Source organism: Bos grunniens, chromosome 4 (genome assembly GCF_055505025.1).
Source record: "Bos grunniens cultivar Pamir isolate PY7600 chromosome 4, Bosgru_T2T1.0, whole genome shotgun sequence".
Taxonomy (NCBI): domain Eukaryota; kingdom Metazoa; phylum Chordata; class Mammalia; order Artiodactyla; family Bovidae; genus Bos; species Bos grunniens.
Window position 1 is genome coordinate 34,940,995 of NC_141168.1, and position 20,556 is coordinate 34,961,550.

The window sequence follows — 20,556 nt, forward strand, 5'->3', positions numbered from 1 at the left end:
ACATGTTAGAGGAGTGATTCCATCTCACAATGTGACTCTACAGGAGGCAGGAATAGTCTAAGGAGATGTAGTCCATAGTCATGTATGGTTTAAGAATGGGTTTGTGTCATAAGGGAGTTCTCAGGAAGAATTTCAGTATCAATTCAGTATCTTCTATTGATGAAGAAAAACAATTATGTAAAAAGAAACAATATCTCAGTGACTTATTAAAATAAAAAAGTGTTTGGTCCAAAACATGAAATGCTTAAATTATTTGGAAAAGTCATTTCTGTGCAGCCCCTCACTTCATGACAAGGCCAGATAAATGGACTGTTCCATTGTGGATGGAGTCAGAGTGTTCCCAGAACTGTCCTCCTGTCATCACACAGAAAAACACACGATGTTAGGAAATGAGAAGTAGGTTTCCTCTGCATGCAGGGATGTAAAAAGACTAACCTGGAAATGTAGTAGTTTATGATTTTGAGAAAGTGGTCATTTCTGCTATGTGTGTGTTTTTATGGATACTTAATGACAGGTGGAATATATGGTATTAAATTATGTTTGCCTTAATTTCTGATATTTGTGGCATAATTGTATCTTTTAGACAAAAATATATAAAATGAAAATACTAAAATTATTTCTCAAGTTTCTTGGAAAATTTAATATTACTCATAGCATCAGTGATTCATCATTTATAGTATTCAAGATGATTTTTTTTCTGTTTCAAAATAGATGTTTAAACAACTGAAAACATGTTAAATCATCTCTTGTTTCATTTCACAAAAGAAGTTCAGAATTCTTTAAAGTTTGTTTTAGATAAATTTTGAAATGGTGGGTTGTGATATTTTATGATGCAGAGTTAATCCTGAACACAGATTGATCAGTTGGTCCACATGATTTTCAAAGCCAGCTGCTCTTGGCAGAATTCTTCTCAGTGACTGCTCATGTATAGTCCTTCTTTCTGACTGTATGGAAGAGTAATCCTCCTCTACCCAAGGGCAGAAAGTTTTCATAGTTAATTACTCTGAATCTAATCTAAATTAAGCAGTCCTTAAGCAGTGTTTCTAAACCTTGGCCAGAGAAAGTTTTTGTTAATACTTGGTGAAATGAGACTTAAAAAAAAAAGACAATTTAGTTTGTCTTAAACCCAACTTTATTCAAGCTAAAAGCACATCATTTTTTCTGAGATTATGGTGATAGGATATGACAGCTTTTTTCAAGATTCTCACTCAGTTGAATAAAATTTTGTCGGCCAAACCTATGTTTATATCTCAGAAACTTTTGGAAATTTAGTGGTTAATGAACTCAAGTTGGGTAATATTTGTGATGTGGGCTGTTGGCCAAAAATCTTTCTACAGAGATTGCAGAAACATTTAGTATAATATTTGAATTTGTGAAGCAGTTAAGTCGGTAACTAGGCAATATGCAAACAGATTGATCAACTATTCCCTAGTAGCTAGAGGCTTAATGTTAAATGCATGATTTCAGCTATTTGTTTTGTTAGTATGCATATTAATACTATCGCTCTATGATCACTTGTAGAGGAGCTTACACTTGGGGAATGAGTCTCAGTCATGCCTGATCTGTCTTCGTGCATTATGGGCGTTATTGTTCAGAATTGTTCCATTATGAAGTCCTCTTCTACATTTCTGTTGCCAGTATAGAATGTGCACATATCATTAGGTGATGACAGAAGTGACTTCAGCTCTGGGTGCAAAAATTTAAGAAATCTAACGTTTAATCTCCCAAAAGTTAAGAAAATATTTTTGTTGTTTCTGAGCCTGACCAGTCATTCTTTTGCAGTTCAAGTGCTGTGGCGTTGTCTATTTCACCGACTGGCTGGAAATGACAGAGATGGACTGGCCCCCGGATTCCTGCTGTGTTAGGGAATTCCCAGGATGTTCCAGACAGGCCCACCAGGAAGATCTCAGTGACCTCTACCAAGAGGTAGGGCCCTGTGTCATTCACTTATCATGGAAGTAAAGAACCAACAACGGGCCAGTGCAATTTTCCTCCTCTATCTAAATATGAAGAACTTGAAATATTTTTTCCTCTGAAATGTGAAGAAAGGGAACCAAGCTAAAAGTAAAAGTCTGAATACTGATCACATTTTAACAGAGAAAATTGGGAAAGATTAGGTTTTAGAATTAATTGGAGTTTGAACTGTGTTATCTAGAACCAAGCTCCATTGCCGTCTCCTAAGGGTGCTTTTAAAATAGACATGCAGAGTGTGTGACTAACTCTGGATTTTCAGGAAGACAAGGTTTGGAGTTCCTGAGCAGAATAGGTATTTAGGGCTTCCGTATATACTAAAACATGGGAGTGGGGGAGAGGAAGAAAACAAACAAAACAAAACAAAATGACAAAACACACACACACACACATACACACAAAATTGTGTGTTTCTCTCCACTCCCCAGAGAAAATGCTATCCTCAAGTCTTCAGGTCCCCCTGCTGGTTAATGATCAGTGATGTTAGTTTTAGCTGGTTTAATGACAGATGCTCACTAGGATTCAAATCAGTTATCAAGTGGCCAAGAAACTTTCATAGTTACGTTTTCTGGGAGAATTTATTGGAATCATCAGTTATTCATTTGTTAGCAGAATCGCTCTTATTCCTTCATTTTTAATGGTGACTTTCAAACTTCATTAAGGGAATCCTATTTTCAAGTTAAAATTAGAACTACATCATTCCAGTATAGTTGTGCTGTGCTTAGTATAGCTGTGCTGTGCTTAGTCGCTCAGTCATGTCTGACTCTTCAAGACCCCATGGACTGTAGCCTGCCAGGCTCCTTGTCCATGGGGATTCTCTAGGCAAGAATACTGAAGTGGGCTTTCATGCCCTCCTCCAGGGAATGTTCCCAACCTAGGGATTGGACCCAGGTCTCCCACATTGCAGGTGGATTCTTTACCATCTGAGCCACCTGGGAAGCCCAAGGATACTGCAGTGGGTAGTCTATTCCGTCTCCAGGGGATCTTCCCGACCCAGTGATTGAACCCAGGTCTCCTGCATTGCAGGTGGATTCTTTACCAACCAATAGCTACATGTTCTTATTTCAATTAAAATTAAACCAAATAAAAATTGCATTTGCTCAGTTGCATTAGCCACATTTTAAGTGCTCCACAGCTACTTGGGGCTAGCAGTTCCTATGTAGGACCACACAGATATAAACATCTTTACAGAAGGTTTTATAGTCTTGATCTAGAATGGAGGCTCAAAACGTAAATCAGATGCTGGGAAGCTGCTCCAGCTGATGGGCTGGGATCATTTCCTAGATACCTCACCAGTCAAGCATCTGGGTACCACAAATCATCTTAACATAAAAATAACAATTGACACCATTCATAATATAATATATACACACAACACACATCTGTTTTTCCCTGGAAATACTATTATTGTTCCAAACACCTTTTAGGCCATTTGCTAAAGTCAGTTGTAAAGATACACAAAGAGAAAATCAGTTTTATTAATTTATAGTGTAAATTAACAAATTTGAAAAAGATGCTGGATTACCCATACCAATGCTTCATCTCATACATATCTTAAATATGAGTAACTTTTGGCTGTTAAAAAATTCATATGAGAGGACAAGGCTATGTCACATTTAAGATATCCAAAATAAAGTTCTTTGGGCTCTGAAGACATGCCACAGAGAGAAGTGCCAAATATTTTTAAGAGATTCAGAATTGTGTTAGTCTTCCTAAGGTAGGAGAGTACCACAGTGTGAGTAGCTTAGACAAAACATATTTATTGACTCACAGTTCTAAAGGCTGTATGTCTGAGACGAAGGTGTCAGCAAGGTCCGTTCTTTCTGATGCCTGTGAGGAAACAGCTGTTCTGTGCCTCTCCCTCAGTTTCTGGTGGTTTGCTGTCCATCACTGGCATTCCTTGGCTTGTAGAAGCATCACCCACGTCTCTGCCTTTATCTTTACATGGCAGTCTCCCTGTTTGCATTTGTCTCCAAGTTTCCCTTTTTCATAAGGACACCAGTCACACTGGACCAGGGGCCCATCCTTCCCTGCTATGACCTCATCTTAACTAACTCTATCTGCAGAGACTCTATTCTCAAATAAGATCACATTCTGAGGTTCTGGGGATTAGGGCCTTAACATATGAATTTGGAGGGGCCGAGAATTTTTGAAGCAGCTGAATAACTCAGGTTGTTTATTTTAAAGAATAATCAAAATACTTATAGTCATGCCCCACACTACTGGGAAGTACTGTGTTTAGATGTTAATCATTTTAAGCATATTATGCTTAGTAGCATTTTGGCTTTGAATGAAAAGAATATACAAGATATATTGAACAAAGAATTATTTGTTCAGTGTCTCTTGAGTTCCTCAGTGATATCCTACATCTTTTTTGGGGGGTGAAAGCTGAATATTGGTTGGTATCTGTAGTAGGGATGGTCACCTAAGTTCAATAGTTAAAGTCTTGTTGATTTCATAAAACAGGAGGTTGTGCTAAATATTTCTAAGATAATAGTAAATGCAGACATAATTGTGGATATTCAAAGACATTATAACTCACCACTAGGTTTAAAAAAAAAGCAAAACAGATGACTATAGACAAACATTTACTTATTGAAATGTGAGCCCCAGGGAGTGCTGCCTCCTGGGATAAAAAAAAAAAAAATTTCAGAATAAAATCCAAAACCAAAATCCATAAAAAGCCCCAGATGATTACAGAATAGATGTGAATGTAGACATATGAGTTGAAACCTATCAGTGTTCCTAGTGTGAACTTAGTCTAATCCATTTGTTAATTCTTAGGAGTAGGAAGTCAATATGGGAAATTATTGGGCTACATATATAATAATTTCTACCTTCTTTGGTGATTAATACTAGTAATATGATTATAACCAATATTGACCCTTGAGAATGACAGAACATGGATGAATTTGCCATATCTTCCCACAAAATCTGAATATGGACAGATTCACTTCAATTTTGTTACTTAGTTGAGAAGCAATTAATTAAATATTTAATGAAAATTTTTGGTTTAAAAAGGCAATTCGCTTTTGCTGGTAGTATTTTAATGGTGCTTTACTTCAGGATGTCTATAATTGCTGTTACATGAATTTTAAGATTAAAAAGAGCTACACTATTGTGCATGGGCCAATTGATGATCCATATTATTTTAAAAGTTTTTTTCATATTTTCATCAAAGACTTTCAAAAGCAAGCTGACATTATCAGTTCTGAGATGTTCTCTGGAAGTCTGAGACAGACTTCCAGCAGAGATAGAGGTTCATTATATCAGAGTAATTTGCATTTGCATTTTATAATTAATAACAGATGCTGATATTGATAATGATATAGCACATAATTATATGTATAGCTGACTTACAAAAGTGGATAACTTAGTAGCTTTATGGCACAAATACAATTAAATCCATCATTAAAGATAAGAGTTAATTCCTCTCTGCCCTGGAGAACGTTTCCAAATTGCAGTGTGCCCAGAGATCATCCACCTGAACCATGAGGGGTCTAAAAGGGTAAACAAGTGAGGAACAGCTATTGGTATTCAGGAAATTTATTCTGAAATAGTAAGTACTAAAAAGAGATATTTTGATGTCTCCTAATATTTCAAAGTTCATCATTCTGAACAGGAACTAGACTTATTCATTGTTGCTCCAAGGGCCAGAAGTTACAGGAAGGAAATTTTGAATCAATAGAAGGAAGACCTTGCTCATCAAAATCCGTCCAATTGTGATAAAGGTTCTCTTGTAAAACAGTGAGTGTCTCATCACTAAAAATATTAAAGTCAAGGTCAGATAACTATGTCATTGGTGGGTAGAATGGATTTTTAAATTAAGAGTGAATCTGGACTAGATGAACTTCAAGGTCCCTTTTATCTTTCATATTCTGTAAGCTTAGAGATAAGAACTGACTTTCTTCCTGCAATCTTTCTTCAGCAGTCTGAAATCAAGGAAATAAATCATTCTGAACCATCTGGTGGCCTGCATGGTCCCTGACCCAATAATATTTTATGACATATTTGAAATCTGTGAAAAATGACAGAGTGGAAATAGAGCAGTAATCACACATTTTAAAAACATTTTTATCAGAGGTATTGTTTGGTTTGGCACACAGCTCCTCAAATATCCGTAATGAGCTATCCACTTGTATAAAAGTATACATTCAAAAATTCACAGATGAAAATATCTCTGAACATCAATTTGGTTCTGTCCCATTCATTCATTCAAAAGTTTTGCTTACTGGTTTCCAAGTGCTGTTGTGAATGCTGAAGATATAGTGGAGAATGTTGGAGACAAAAAGTTCTCCTGCAGTATAACATATATTCTAGTTAGACATTTAACAAGAAAAAAATAGCAGTAAAAGATCATTTCAAGTGGTGAAAAGCACTTTGAAGACTCTCAACAGGGCCATGTGCTAAAGAATGACTTTCTTGGTGAAAGTGAAGTGAAAGTCACTCAGTCGTGTCCAACTCTTTGTGACCCCATGGACTATAGTGGAATGGGTAGCCTTTCCCTTCTCCAGGGGATCTCCCCAACCCAGGGATTGAACCCAGCTGCCTGCATTTCAGGCAGATTTTTTACAAGCTGAGCCAGAAGGGAAGGCCAAGAATACTGGAGTGGGTAGCCTATCCCTTCTCCAGTGGATCTTCCTGACCCAGGAATTAAACCAGGGTCTCCTGCATTGCAGGTGGATTCTTTACCAACTGAACTATCAGGGAAGCCCTATGAAGGGATTACTTAAGACAGGCTGTTTAGGAACAGGTTCTCTTAGGAGATGACATTTGAACCTAGCCCAGTTGGTGGCAAGGATTTGGCCTGGCAAAGATCTTTTGAAGAGTATCTTTTCACCCATAAAACTGCAAGTGTAAAAGCTACCCTTCCTTCAACCTGGAGGTGGCTGGACCACAGATTCCTGACTACTTCCTACCCTCTAATTTGATTTTTAATGTAATCACACTCTCTAAATATTAGGTGTGAGACTTGGCTTCAATGAAACATCAGAGTTTAAGTTGGTAAAATACAGGACTAAGATGCATCTCTTCCTTCTCTCCCTTGCTGAGTTTTCCATCCTGTCAGCTACTAGAGCTCTAGACTTGACTGGAGAATAAGAAGAGAGAAAGAAGACTAAAGAAGGCTGGTAGAGTTAAAAGTTTGGGTAAAATAGGGACTTCTTACTCCTTGCCCAGGGACCTTACCCCAAGCCCAACTCTTGGATGGGCTTCAAGAGAAAAGTGATACTATTGTAATTATTTTTGATATTTTGCATGCATTTTTTCAGTGACCCGTATCCATAGCTTTCATCAGCTTTTCTCGGGAAGAGACAATATACCTAAAAGTGTGAAGAAACACAGTTGTAGGGAATAGTTACAGTGCTTGCTATCTCAGACAGAAAATGAAGAAAAAACATCTCCTCAAAAAAAATTGAAAAAGCATGTTTATCCTCTGTGTGCCACCTCAAGAAAAAGAAATGGAGCTAAACATGCTAACAACAGGCCCTACTTCAAAAGGACCAACTCAAATGTACAAGCAAGAGGGAGAGAGAGTCAAGTAAAGTATATGTCCAAAGACACAATCCTTTGTTTTGTAGTTAGGAGAAAGACAACTGTTCAGAGATGGACTGCTTCTTCAGAAAATTAGTTATTCACAGAGGTTATGCAAGGGCCAGACGGTGAGCTGGTTTCCACGAAGCTGTGTGCCATTTAGACACTTTTTCTTTAGACCTTTAATCTTAACAAGTTCCCTGTGGTATTGGGTTTGAATATCAAATATTCTTAATACTTTCCTTTATGGCAAATAATTTTGCCCTAAACCATTTCTTCCTTTCTAGATGGTTGTTTGTTTCTTTTCTGAGTAACAGAAAACCTCTCTATATAAATAGAGAGAGAGAGGAGGGCAGGGCTTCCCCGCTGGCTTAGCAGTAAAAGAATCTGCCTGCAATGCAGGAGATGCAGGAGTCTTGGGTTCGATCCCTGGGTCAGAAAGATCCCCTGGAGGAGGAAATGGCAACCCACTCCAGTATTCTGGCCTGGAGAATCCCATGGACAGAAGAGTCTGGCTGGGTTACAGTTCATGGGGTTGCAGAGTCGGACACGACTAAGCACCAGCCTGAGGGGTATGGATATGAAGGGGATGTGTCTTTCTCTCTCAGTCCAGACTTGCAGGAAAAAGAACGGAGATGATAACGATGTGTCTAGGTCTGCAGTCCTCTCAGAAAGCAAACGGACATGCAGAGATGCTCCCCTAAGTTGAAGGTGGGGGCAGCCATGGTGATCATGTGAGATGGCTTGTTTTGAGGCTTTTCTCCCAGTTGTGTGTTAACCTTTCAGTGAGTTGAGAGTCAGGAATTCAGCCTTCCTGGGATTGGAGGTCCTGGCCCCACCCATCTTCTTTGCACCCTGCTGTCCTTGAAAATGATATTCATTTTATAATCTATGTACATTTTTTCTGGGGAGGGGCAGTAATCTCAGCCCTCAACTCTCTTTGTTAATACTCTTCTCCTGCCAACGTTTTTGTTAGAATTAGAAAGGTGAGTCAGTCCTCTGTGTCTGCTTTGACTAATAGAAGTTTAATTTTATGATTTTCACACACAGCATCCTACACACATAAATATTATGTCAGCACTTCTGAACCAGAGGAAGAAAGATGACAGAGTGTTGTGGGTACAGAAGGACGGGGTGGGGAATGGGGGTGTGGCCTTCTGGCAAGCTCTACCTAGGTATGGGATGGATTATTTTTTTCCTAGCTCATCCTGCTGTTGTGCTGCTAGTAGGATTCTTCTCGGGACCAGGTAAATTGCCATGCCCCAAACAAACAAAATTAGGGGAAAGTGTTGAAAAAAGGAGCCCAAGGCAGGAAGGAAGAGGTAGAACCTCTTCCTTAGAACCTTGGCCAGGTACCATCCAGTTGCACTACTGTGAAATTGGTTAAATCTGTGAAGGAATGATCCTCCCGTCAGTGACTAGGAAAAGAGGTGGGAAGGAGATGATCCTGACCTGGGGCATGGGAAGAAGCCTGACACTGGGTGGGCGGTTCTTCATGCCACTGTCTTTATAATGGAGTTGTGTGGTGAGAACACACAGAGCAGGTAGTAGATACTGGGTCTCCAGTCTTATTAAAGGCTAAGTGAATGTTAGCCAGGTGCTGAAAAACATGTGGGTGGCTTGGGTCCCTAAAGGACTTTTCAGGCAGAGGCAATGGTGCAGAATTAGAGCTAGAAGCAGGACAGCCCAGTGGGTGCAGGGGGCATGGGAAGGGCTGAACAGGGCAGGTGCTGACTTATGAAAAGCCCTGTATGTCCTGCTAATGCGTGTATTTTATCCTGAAGTCTGTGAGTAGTTGCCAGATGAAAAGACAAACAAGTTCACCAATTTGAGGCATTGTTAGGAAAGTAAAGCTGAGGACAGAGTAGTTATGGGATGCTGATTTATTAATAATGAAGCGCCATTTTCAGATAAACATACATAGAATTGCCTGAACGGTGAACGGTAGGAAGCTTTTCAAGTTCCGTGGTTATTTAGATGGAATATCCCCAAGAAGTTCCATTCTCAGGGCTCCTTTATATAAAGGCAAAGACACTCCCTCGTGCTTCTCTGCTGACTTCATTATCTCCTCCGTTAACTGCTGGCAGGGATCGGGGTTGACTGGGACCTGGGGTGATAGCTGTCTTATCATCCAAGCCTTGCAGGACCAGTTTGGGCTTGGTGGGGGTGGAAATTCCTTTTATCTTCAAGCTTTGCTTGATCTAATCAGGTCTTGAACTGTTCTGCCGGTTTTGCTTCGGGTATACAAATGCCTTCTTTCCTTTCTCTCTCTGTCTCAATATAGTCACTGGCGAGTTTCCTGTTACCTATTCACTATTCAAACAACTTATTTTTCCTCCTGTGCTTTATTAGTAGAGACTTGCAAATTTTGCCTTTAGAAGGTACCGATATAGAAAGCCATAATAATATTTTGACCTGAGAAAGTACCTCACAGAGTAACAATTTTAAATTTATGCTTTAAAAAAATCATTAGGTTGGCTTTGTGAAGTCTGAGTGGAGGTGAGAATTATGTCTTGATGGGATGAGAAGGGAATCAGGTAGGGAACTGTGCAAGTAATTCACATGAGTGATTATAAGGGCTGGAATTCAGGTGTGCCATTGAGGAGGGCAAGGAGGGAATGAATGTGAAAGACATTTAAAGGGGGAGAATGAATAGAAGGATGACTGGGGTGGGTGTGGGGAGTGAGTGACAGGGGAGCTGCAAGGACAGGATGCTTGACATTGACTTGGGCTCTGGAGAGATGAAGAAGTCATTTGTTGAGGGGAGCAGTAGGATTTGATTAGCTCCATTTTGGAAATGCTGAGCTTAAGGTTCCTATCAGGGCTTCCATGTGCAGAAACCCACTAGGAAGTATGAAGCTCAGGAGACAGAATTCAGCCAGAGATCTGGGTTTTGTGTGCCCTATTTAGGAAAGTGCTAGCTCCAAATACAATGGCTTGCATAAGGTAGAACTCTGTTTCTCTCTCATAGATCAGCCAGCTGGTCCAGGCTGCCAGGCAGCCCTATTGTACAGGTTTACCCAGGGGTCTTAGGTGGTTAGACAGTCACTTTTTTAAACATTTGTCTTCCACAATTGCTCCTCTTTTCCTTAAGTTGCAGTAGTGGGGAGGAGGAGGAAGTAGGATGGGGAGCATCCAATGCATGAAGCTCCGCCCTCCGCACCTCTGCACACATTCCCTGGGCTTACAAGACTGTGCTTAGCAGCAAGGAAAGCTGGTAAGTGTGGTCTCTGGATAGGAGGCTGTGTTCCTGTAGAAAATGCTATGCTAGGAAGAGTGGAGAACACACTGGGGCAAGTGGGATGTCTTAACAGTTTTCAGGTGTTATCAATATGTAGGAAGCAATACATTCATAGGAGGAGGTAAAACTACACAAAGAGATGACATAATATATGCAGCAAAGGACAGAAGTTGGAGAATGGCAATACTTAAAGACAGAGAAGACACCTGTTGTAGGTAGAGAAGAAATGGAAAGCAGTGTCCTAAAGGCCAAGGGAGGAGAGGATTCTAGGAATGAGTTTTCCTTCGTGAGGAATCATGGTTCAGAGGTTCCAAAGTAGACTCCAACTAGACCCCTTACTAGACTCCATACTAGACATAGGCTCCAAACTAGACTCTTTGGGTTAACCTCTCTGTGCTTCATTTTTATTGCCTTTAAAATGAAGATAACAAATACCCATCTCATGTGAGTGAATTAGCATGTTTACAACCCTTCAAATAATTCCTGTTTGTAATACATACTACAGTAATAGCTGAGACTTAAAGTAAATTAGGGATTGAAAAGGACACATAGGGTTTTTCAAATGAGTCACATATAGAACTCTCTGAGCAAGCATTTTATGTATGTCATATAAATGTATATATAAGCCCTATAACATTTATTTGAAGGTGCTGTATCATTATCTCCATTTTACAGATAAGAAAGGTGAGGCACAGAGAGGTTCAGTGCCCTAGTCCAGTTTTATAGAGCTAGTCAGTGACTGGACTCAGATCTATTTGATTCCAAAGCCCATACTTGTATTAGTCACTAAAATTTCAAGACGTGGAGTACATGGTGAGGAGGAAGCTGAGTGTTTGTAGATTTTTTCACTTCTAAACCTCAATTTCCTTATCCATCAAATGAGATAATAGTAGTATCTGCCTCATTATAATTAAAAAAAATAAATTAAGCTACTTAATAAGAAACCCTTAGCAAACCACTTGACACGAAATAAACACAAATCTTCAATGCATGGTGGTAGCAAATGACAATAATAACAGGAATTTATTAACATTTATTAGGGTAAATAGAAAAAATAGTGACCCATGATTAGATTTTTAACTAACCAAATTGCCCTAAATTTTGCTAGTAATGGCAGGAAAATATGCATTTTCTAGTTCTATTTGTGTTGGCTGAAGGTAGATTTTAGATCAAGGTTTTGGGGACTTCATGTGGTTTCTCATTTCGTTTTCACATTTTTCCAGTTCTTAAGGACAAACATTTAGGTGGACAAAAGCGCCCAGTGAGAGATGACGTCTAATGAGCAATTTGTATTTATACATTTTCTGCTTAGACAGTGAACGTCTGCCCCTGCACCTCACCTTCCTAGGGAGAATACTACCTTCTGGGTTTTCTAACACTTGTTGTTCAGTCACTAAGTCATGTCTGACTCTTTGCAACCCCATGGACTATAGCACACCAGGCTCCTCTGTCCTTCACTGTCTCCTGGAGTTTGCTGGAATCATGTGCATTGAGTCAGTGATGCTGTCTACCCATCTCATCCTCTGCAGTTCCCTTTTCCTTTTGTCTTCAGCCTTTCCCAGCATCAGGGTCTTTTTCCAGTGAGCGGGTCTTCACATCAGGTGGCCAAAGTACTGGAACTTCAGCTTCAGCATCAGTCCTTCCAATAAATATTCAGGGTTGATATCCTTTAGGATTGACTGGTTTGATCTCCTTGCTGTCCAAGGGACTGTCAAGAGTCTTCTCCAGTACCACAATTCAAAAGCATCCATTCTTCAGCACTCAGCCATTTTTATGGTTCAACTCTCACATCTGTACATGAATATTGGAAAAACCATAATTTTGACTATACTGATCTTTGTCACAAACTGATGTCTCTGCTTTTTAACATGCTGTCTAGCTTTTCATAGCTTTCCTTCCAAGGAGCAAGCATCTTTTAATTTCATGGCTGCAGTCACCATCTACGGTGATTTTGGAGCCCGAGAAAATAAAATCTGTCACGGCTTTCACTTTCCCCCTTCTATTAGCCATGAAGTGATGGGACTGGATGCCATAATCTGAGTTTTTATAATGTTGAGCTTTAAGATAGCTTTTTCACTCTCCTCTTTCACCCTCATATTTTTGGTAAAAATGACAGATGTTCAATAAATGTAGTCTTTTAAACTTGGGATTCTTCATCTCTAATAGGGATCTTGTGAAGATGAAATAAGATACAAGTGTCTGTGGGTTTTTTTGAGATACATGAAGACTTTTTCTACTGCTTTTCCTGTGTATGGGTGTGAGTAACTTTACTCTTAACAAAACAGAAAATCTGGTAGTGAATTTTATTACTTGCTGTTTAATTTTTTTTAAGGACGGGTTTATTTTCCTGCAGAGCTTATGCTTATCAGTAGAGAACTTTTGCTCCAACCTCTTTAAAGCTCATGAACTCATTAACTGCTATCACTCAGTTTTTCAATTTTAAAATAAATAGGACTGAATGTTATTTATTTGTACTTGATAATTAATACTGTCATCTCAAACTTGGGAGTTATGTTTATTATGAAAAATAGGTTATGAAGATATCAATACTGGCATGTATTGGCACCTAGATTTTATTTATACTTTATCTTCATAAGCACATTGGAAGTCTGTCTAATTTTTTGATGTGGCCTGTGAATATTGAGTACTGAAAAGCCACAGGAGTTCTTCTAATTTTAGAAACTCATCTTGGAGCTTGATCAGAGAATAATTTCAAGTGTATAATTTCCTCAAGTGAAGTAAGGCATCTTGACATGCCTTCAGATAGATTCCAGGAAATACAGGGATTAGTGATTTCTCTCTGATAAAAAGGTAGTGTTGTTATTTACAGTTGACCAGAATTTTAACATTGCAGCAAGCAAAGTAGGTTAGCCAGCTTGTCTTATTCCATACCTTTGAATTATCTGAGGTTATTAATGCAGTGCTAACATGGCTTTATTTAGGAAGAAAACATATTCAAGGTAAATCAACTCAGTATTTTATTTTGAGAAAAGCAAATAAATGCAATTTAGTTCTTTCCTATTGTGAGTAAAAGAGTCTTTGTGAAATGGAATGCAGTTTTGAACTCTAACATTTCTGTTTCCTTTTTTGTCTCACTCAACAGCAAATACTCAACAGTGTTTATTTGTGCAACTAAATATCTGTGAATAGTTGAATAGATTATATAGAGACACATTTATATTTTTTATTCTCTAGACTTAGTGTCTTGCTTTTCAACAAAAAAATCCAAGTTTACACTGAAAAGTGTGAATCTTATTCATGATTATTTGACTGGCTCAAAATAAGCTCACAACTTGTATTCAGACTGAACTACTTTGAAGAGGGTGTTGCAGAATAGGCCATAAACCCGGAGCTGTTTCTATGAAGAATTCAGAGAGTGGCTGAGGCAGACAATCATATTGTACACAGAAATCTGAAAAAAATACTCTCTTTCCAAGAAGAAGAATATTCATTTGGAAAGTTAATCCTTAACTTTAAGTAATAGTGTAAGCAATTCTCTGAAATTCAGCGTGATACCTAATAGGCTGCAAGTTTTTACAGTGCCTCCTGAATTACTAAAGAAATATTAAATTATACACAATGTAGAGGGATTTGTGCTTTATTTATATGTTTACACTTTGTATATTTTTATTAAATGATTTAATGCAACATACAACAAAAAGGCACAATGGATGAATAATAAAAATAAAATTTATTTATTGGATAAAGCTAAATAAGTCCTAGAGAAGTAATGTAGAACATGATTAATATAATTAACATTGCTGTGTGTTATATATAAAAGTTGTTAAGAGAGTAAATCCTAAGAGTTCTCATTACAACTCTTAAATGTAAAAATGTTTCTTCTTTTTCTTTTCTTTTGTATCTATATGAGATGATGGATATTCAGTAAACTTATTGTGATAATCATTTCATGATATATGTAAGTCAAATTATTATGTTGTATGCCCTAAACTTACACAGTGCTGTGTGAATTATAACTCAATAAAACTGGAAGGGAAAAATACATAAATAGCAGTAGAAAGCCAGGATTAAAGAAAGAGTAATTGGACATGCTTGATGTGAAGGCAAATGGGATTACTGTGGTTTAGTTTCATATTTGTCCTTGAGCTTTCTGAAAGCCCAGGTGAAACGACACATAATCGTCTGGATCATTTTAATGTTTGGAGGGCATGTATTCTAGTTTTTCAAAGGGAGCAAAATTCTAAAGTATTTGCTCAAGTGCAGTTTTATATCTACCACTCTAAAATACCTAGGAAAATACCTTCAATATTATTTTTCAAAATTTTTATAGAGTAATTTCTTATGGTGTTCTTCAATATCATTGAAATACACTTCAGTGGAAAATAAAACGTAAGGGCACAGGTTAATATATTGCAGAATGGCAGAATTTGGTAGTCTGGTGTGGTATTTAGATATAAGTTGAAGTACCTAGAGATGGCAATTGGTTTTATTTATTTTAAAGAGTCTATAGATAACATCTCTTTTTGAGGGGTTTTTGATAGAGAAGGACAAACTGTAATTTAATAAATTCTGATGACAAACTTAGTACTAAACTAAATACTTACATTCTGTCTAGTTTGGGAGTTATCTTTGTAAACTAAATGAAGAAGTAATAGGGCTGATTTATTTATTAAAAATTGATATTTGGCAAAACCAATACAATATTGTAAAGTTTAAAAATAAAATAAAATTTAAAAAAAAAATTGAGGAGTCTAACTAGGGCCTTTGCTTTGAATAAACCACCTTTACCCTCCTTGACATGGAGATAATCTTCCAGTCCAGTGACCTCTAAGGAGGCCAGGTCCTGACTATGAGCCATAACAATACAATCCTATGTCCACTTTTTTGGGCGGAACTGGGATCCAAACCCTTTTTTCACTGGGATCCAAACCCATTCATGACAGCCTGGATTGTCTTAATATTTTATTGCATTTTCTTGTGTGGCCACTGAGGTTTCCTTAGATTCCCAGAACCAATAAGTCTTCCAGACTTTGCTGAGGAAGCATAGAGCCTCAATTAATATGAGCCAGAGGTGAGATCTTAGGGTCTTCTTAGTTCTTTCTTGAACATGTGCACAGTCCTGGGATTGAGCATAACCTTACTCACGTGTGTAACTTTCTAGATCCCTGCAAATATGTCAGAGCTTTGCCAAAACCACAAAGGACTTCACATTCTCGTTTTTCCCCTTCGGCTTTTGACTAGCCCATTGTGTGCAACTATTATCCACTGCCTCAGGCAGCCTCGGTGTTGAGCAGTTACCTGTGAATGCTTTTGACAAATACTCCCCAGAGGGAAAATTCTGTTGCCCAGGTTGAACTGCAAGTCAAGTCAAATAAAGACAGCTTTGCTAGTGAGCTCTTTCAGGGAACCACCAGATAGGACAAATAATGACAGTTCTCTGACAGTGGGTCTTTGAAGGAGCTCCAACCCTTTTCTGTTGCCTTTGGTGGCTGCCAGACAACTGATTTTTACCATAATTGTGGGCTGTTTATTTTCAAGGCTCCTGCAGAGCTGGGGAAGGGGTATGGGAGTAAAGCACATTAAAATGCCACAAAGCTTGCTGTTCTTACTGAGATTCAGGTGCTTCTCTTGAATAAATGCTCCTCAGATTGCTGCAAGCATTTGGTTAATTTCCAGAGTTCAAAAAAAAGTTGATTCTGACAATTTTCTGTAGTGCTTATATGGGGGACAGGCTATTCAGAGGTCCTTTTTCTGCCAGTTTTGTGGATGTTACTCTAGAAGTGCTTTTTAGCCGTATTTTTACAAATTAAAAAGCTGAACTTTTTGACTTCTAAGTTCCCCTCCCACTCTGGAACATTCACTGTTATCTAATATATCACATTGCCAAATATCCTAGATAATATAATTTACTGTATCTTTGTTTTGGTATATGTGGCTGTTTAAAATAAAATTGAAACAGACTTTACTGGATGCCAGAGTATGAAGCACAGTCGATTTCTGCTTTGTTTTAATCACAAATTAAAAAGTATTAATCACAAATTAAAAAGTCTTACCTTTTCTGCATAGTTATTCAGCTTAGAGTGAGTTAGTCTAAAGGGATGGGAGATCTTTACATGCCAATGGGAAGAACTATATGGGTAAAATTTAAGCACCAGAGACTGCTGAAAAGGTAAACATCAAATAATAATTGACTTATTTCACAGGGTTGTATCATTAGCATATGCACTTCTTGAGTAGTTTACCTTTAATTGTAGATTTTATTTTAATTGTTCTTCATTCATTAAAGATCCACTTTTGTACTAAGTACTGAAAACAGTTGAGGAGTCAACTAAACCATGCAAAGCCATTTTATATCAATTTCTTTGGAGATGGATATGATGATCTGTGCTGCATTACTCGCAATGATGTTAATTTCCAAATGTCTGAAGCTAAACCTTTTTAAGTAGTTTTGATGTGCCTCTTTCCAAACTATGTTAAAGATTTTTTTGCATCATGAGGAGAGTCATGATCTAAAGTCTCAGTGGCAAACATCATTTTGGATAGTTACTTCACTGTCTTGAGAAACAGTGGCCCCCACCTTCGCTGTTACAGGTGGGCAAGGATTATTTCATCAGTACTCAGTGGGAACACAATGCCATGCTTTTGGTGTTTTATTCTCTAAAAAAGTTTTGTACTCATACTTGTCCATTAATACCTGCTTTTCATAGATTTTGCAGCTCTTTTAATTTGTGCTTTCTAATCTTCTGTGGGCTGATATATCAGATAAATCTGATCCCTACTGAGCTCTTACTATATATGAGATCACATTCTAGGTGTTTAATTGTGCTTGTTCATTTAATTTCCCCAAGATCACAAACAGGCCAGCCCTATTATCATTCATGTTTTCATACAAGAAAACTGAATCACAGAGAGATTAAGTAACATGAAAAAAGTCACAAAGCTTATAAATAGCAGAGCAGGAATTTGAATTCAGAATTCTGGCTCTGAAGTTCATGATCTATATGGTGTCATATAAGGATGTTAGAATTACATATAAGCATAAGTGCGAGTGGGTTCTGATGAATTACCTGAGTGGAACTCTTTGAAAAATACCTGAATGTCGGTGATTGTCTTTGTGTCATCTATTTTGGTTTCTCAGTGTGTGTGTGTGTGTGTGTATTAACTAGGTAAGATGAATAGAGAAGTTATTTTATTAAAGCAGTATTAAGTATCAATAGTATTACTTATAAATATTTTAACTTCACTTTTGGTGAAATTGATAAAACTGCTAATGTTTTGCTGTTAATTTGCATTACATGGTATACCAGAAAAGGTAGTTACTGAAATGTGTCTGTGACTAGTTTTACATGATTTTTATTTCTTAAGAGTAATGACTTATTAGGGTATAGTTACTTATAAGTATCTTTGGAAATTTAAGAGTTATGTATTATGTATTCCTCTCCTCTACTATAATCCACAAATTAACAATAGGCTGGTTCAGTAGCCTTGGTTTCCTTGATTTAGTTGAGTTATTTATAGAAGCTGGGGAAGGAGACAAGAAGGCAGTTATTTTAATAATTAAAATTTATTTTCAGAGAATGCACACCTCTGTCTCCAATCCAGCAGCTCACAGGGGTTCCCTCTTGAGAGTCACTATCTTAAAAGTTTGTAATTCAAGTTGTTTGGTTCCACTAACTGATGGATGATTTTATTTTTCACTATTTTGATCCTCTGTAACACAGTGAGAGGAGTATTGACCATATTATTTCTTTTACAGGGTTGTGGGAAGAAAATGTATTCCTTTTTGAGAGGAACCAAACAGCTGCAGGTGCTGAGGTTTCTGGGGATCTCTATTGGAGTGACACAGATCCTGGCCATGATTCTCACCATTACTCTGCTCTGGGCTCTCTACTATGACAGGCGGGAGCCTGGGACAGACCAAATGATGGCTCTGAAGAATGACACCACTCAGCATCTGCCTTGTCATTCAGTGGAACTGTTGAAACCAAGCCTGTCGAGGATCTTTGAACACACATCCATGGCGAACAGCTTTAACACACATTTTGAGATGGAGGAATTATAGAGACTGTCAAAGAAGGAAACCACAAATTTATTTTACTGGACTTGTGAATTTTTTGAACACACACTTAACTGTTTCAGAAATGTGTAGAAATGAAAATGTTGCCATAAAAGGATACCCAAGCACATAACGTTCCACTCTTTGAAAGGAAGTGGGAAAAGTTCCATATATGATAAAGCACCACCTGGACAATAGTTGATACCTTTTGTAATGCTGAGGACAGATCTAATACCCACTTTATAGCCTGTGTAAGATTTTTACTGAACACAGTTATGCTTTGAGGTTTATGCTTTGGCAGAGTTTGACCAACATTTCTGCATCCATGTAAATGTGCCGAAACATGCTAGGGTGGAGTTGGAGCTACAGTAAAGTTTGATTTACTTCCATAAGCTTACTAGTATATAAAGTTCCAAATAACTGCTAACATAGGAAGTTAGACAGTACTAATGACTTTTATTACTTGGTGATATATTCTTTTGAGGAGAAATAGATTATACATAAGTACACTCTGAAGATTGGTGACTACCTAAATGTGATTTTTGCTGGTTACTAAAAGTATTCTTACTACTTACAAGAGCAAACTATAACATTGTCTCAAACTGATCAGGGATATATGTGTATATGAGTCTGTGTTGAGTCTGTGTTAATTCTGTATAATTCAGTAGATTTCAGTTCTTATAACATGAAGAATAACAATTGTGAAAAGGATAAATCCATAGTGTATAGCACCATTATTTTAACCTTTCCTGTTAATAGAGCTAAATTTAACATTCTGTCTTGGGTTTATATTACATACATAAGTGTTAACTTAAATACTTAACCACTAATTTTGAAAAATTACTCATGTGATACAAAGGAATCATTATAATTCAGAATGCAGTCTAGTTTCTAGGAAGTATTAACAGAAAAAGTTTACATATAACTTTAGTTCATTCAGCAAAGACCTGGATATTATCCTTCTGCCAAACTGAGACTCATTTTGACACTAAACACTTTATAAAGGAACTTATCTTTGTCTTCTCCAAACTAGAAGCAGCAGTCTCCAAGTCTCAATATAATTCTACAGAGAATAGTTTTCCTTTTCTCTAGCAAAAAGCCAAGAGAATCTTAAAGTAAGTGACAGTTTAGCTAGAGGTTTTCTTTGCCTTATTTCACTGATTAAGATACTGTGGTGAATTACACAGATTATTAAATTTTTTACAAGAGTAAACTATATTTATTTGAAATGGGAAAAGTGCATTTTACTGTATTTTGTGTATTATGTTTATTTCTCAGAAAATAGAAAGGAAATTAAAATGTGTCAATAAATATTTTCTAGAGAGTAAAAATTTGCCTGTGTCTAATTTTTATACTTTATAATCACTTTCACCATTCAAAATATTAGCAAGGGGGAAAATCTGAGACAACATGATTGAATAAAGTAATAATAACTATCTCTAAAACCCAAAGCTACTCTGTAAGAATATGTATCTTCACTGAAAAATGACAAAAAGATGCCCATTTACTTTTCAAGTTTTCTTTTTGAGCTAAATGATAAATAATGTAGTTGTCTGATATAATACAAAATATGCCCATTTATGTCAATTTATCTTCTCAGTGTTTTCATATCCCAGTTTCTTAAAGTGATTTTCTGAAGAAAAGGAGCCTAAGGAATACAATATATGAAATCAACTGCTAAATATAATGTTTACCATAACTTAAATAAAAATTGAGTAGATAACTTGCTCAATCAGAACCATAAGCATCCCCAGGACTTCCCTGATCGTACAGTGGTTAAGACTCACACTTCTAC

The 20,556-nt window shown here is 37.3% G+C and overlaps 1 protein-coding gene across 2 annotated transcripts in view; it reads left to right on the forward strand.

The window, feature by feature from the left end:
• Positions 1-20,092, forward strand: part of TSPAN12 (tetraspanin 12) — a 66,466-nt gene extending 46,374 nt beyond the window's left edge. For both annotated transcript variants that reach the window (XM_086395951.1, XM_086395953.1), the window contains exons 7-8: positions 1,783-1,926; positions 18,462-20,092. In XM_086395951.1, the coding sequence (XP_086252077.1) occupies positions 1,783-1,926; positions 18,462-18,767 (450 nt within the window). In that variant the 3' untranslated portion in view covers positions 18,768-20,092. The remainder of the gene's footprint in view (positions 1-1,782; positions 1,927-18,461) is intronic.
• The last annotated feature ends 464 nt before the right edge of the window (positions 20,093-20,556 follow it).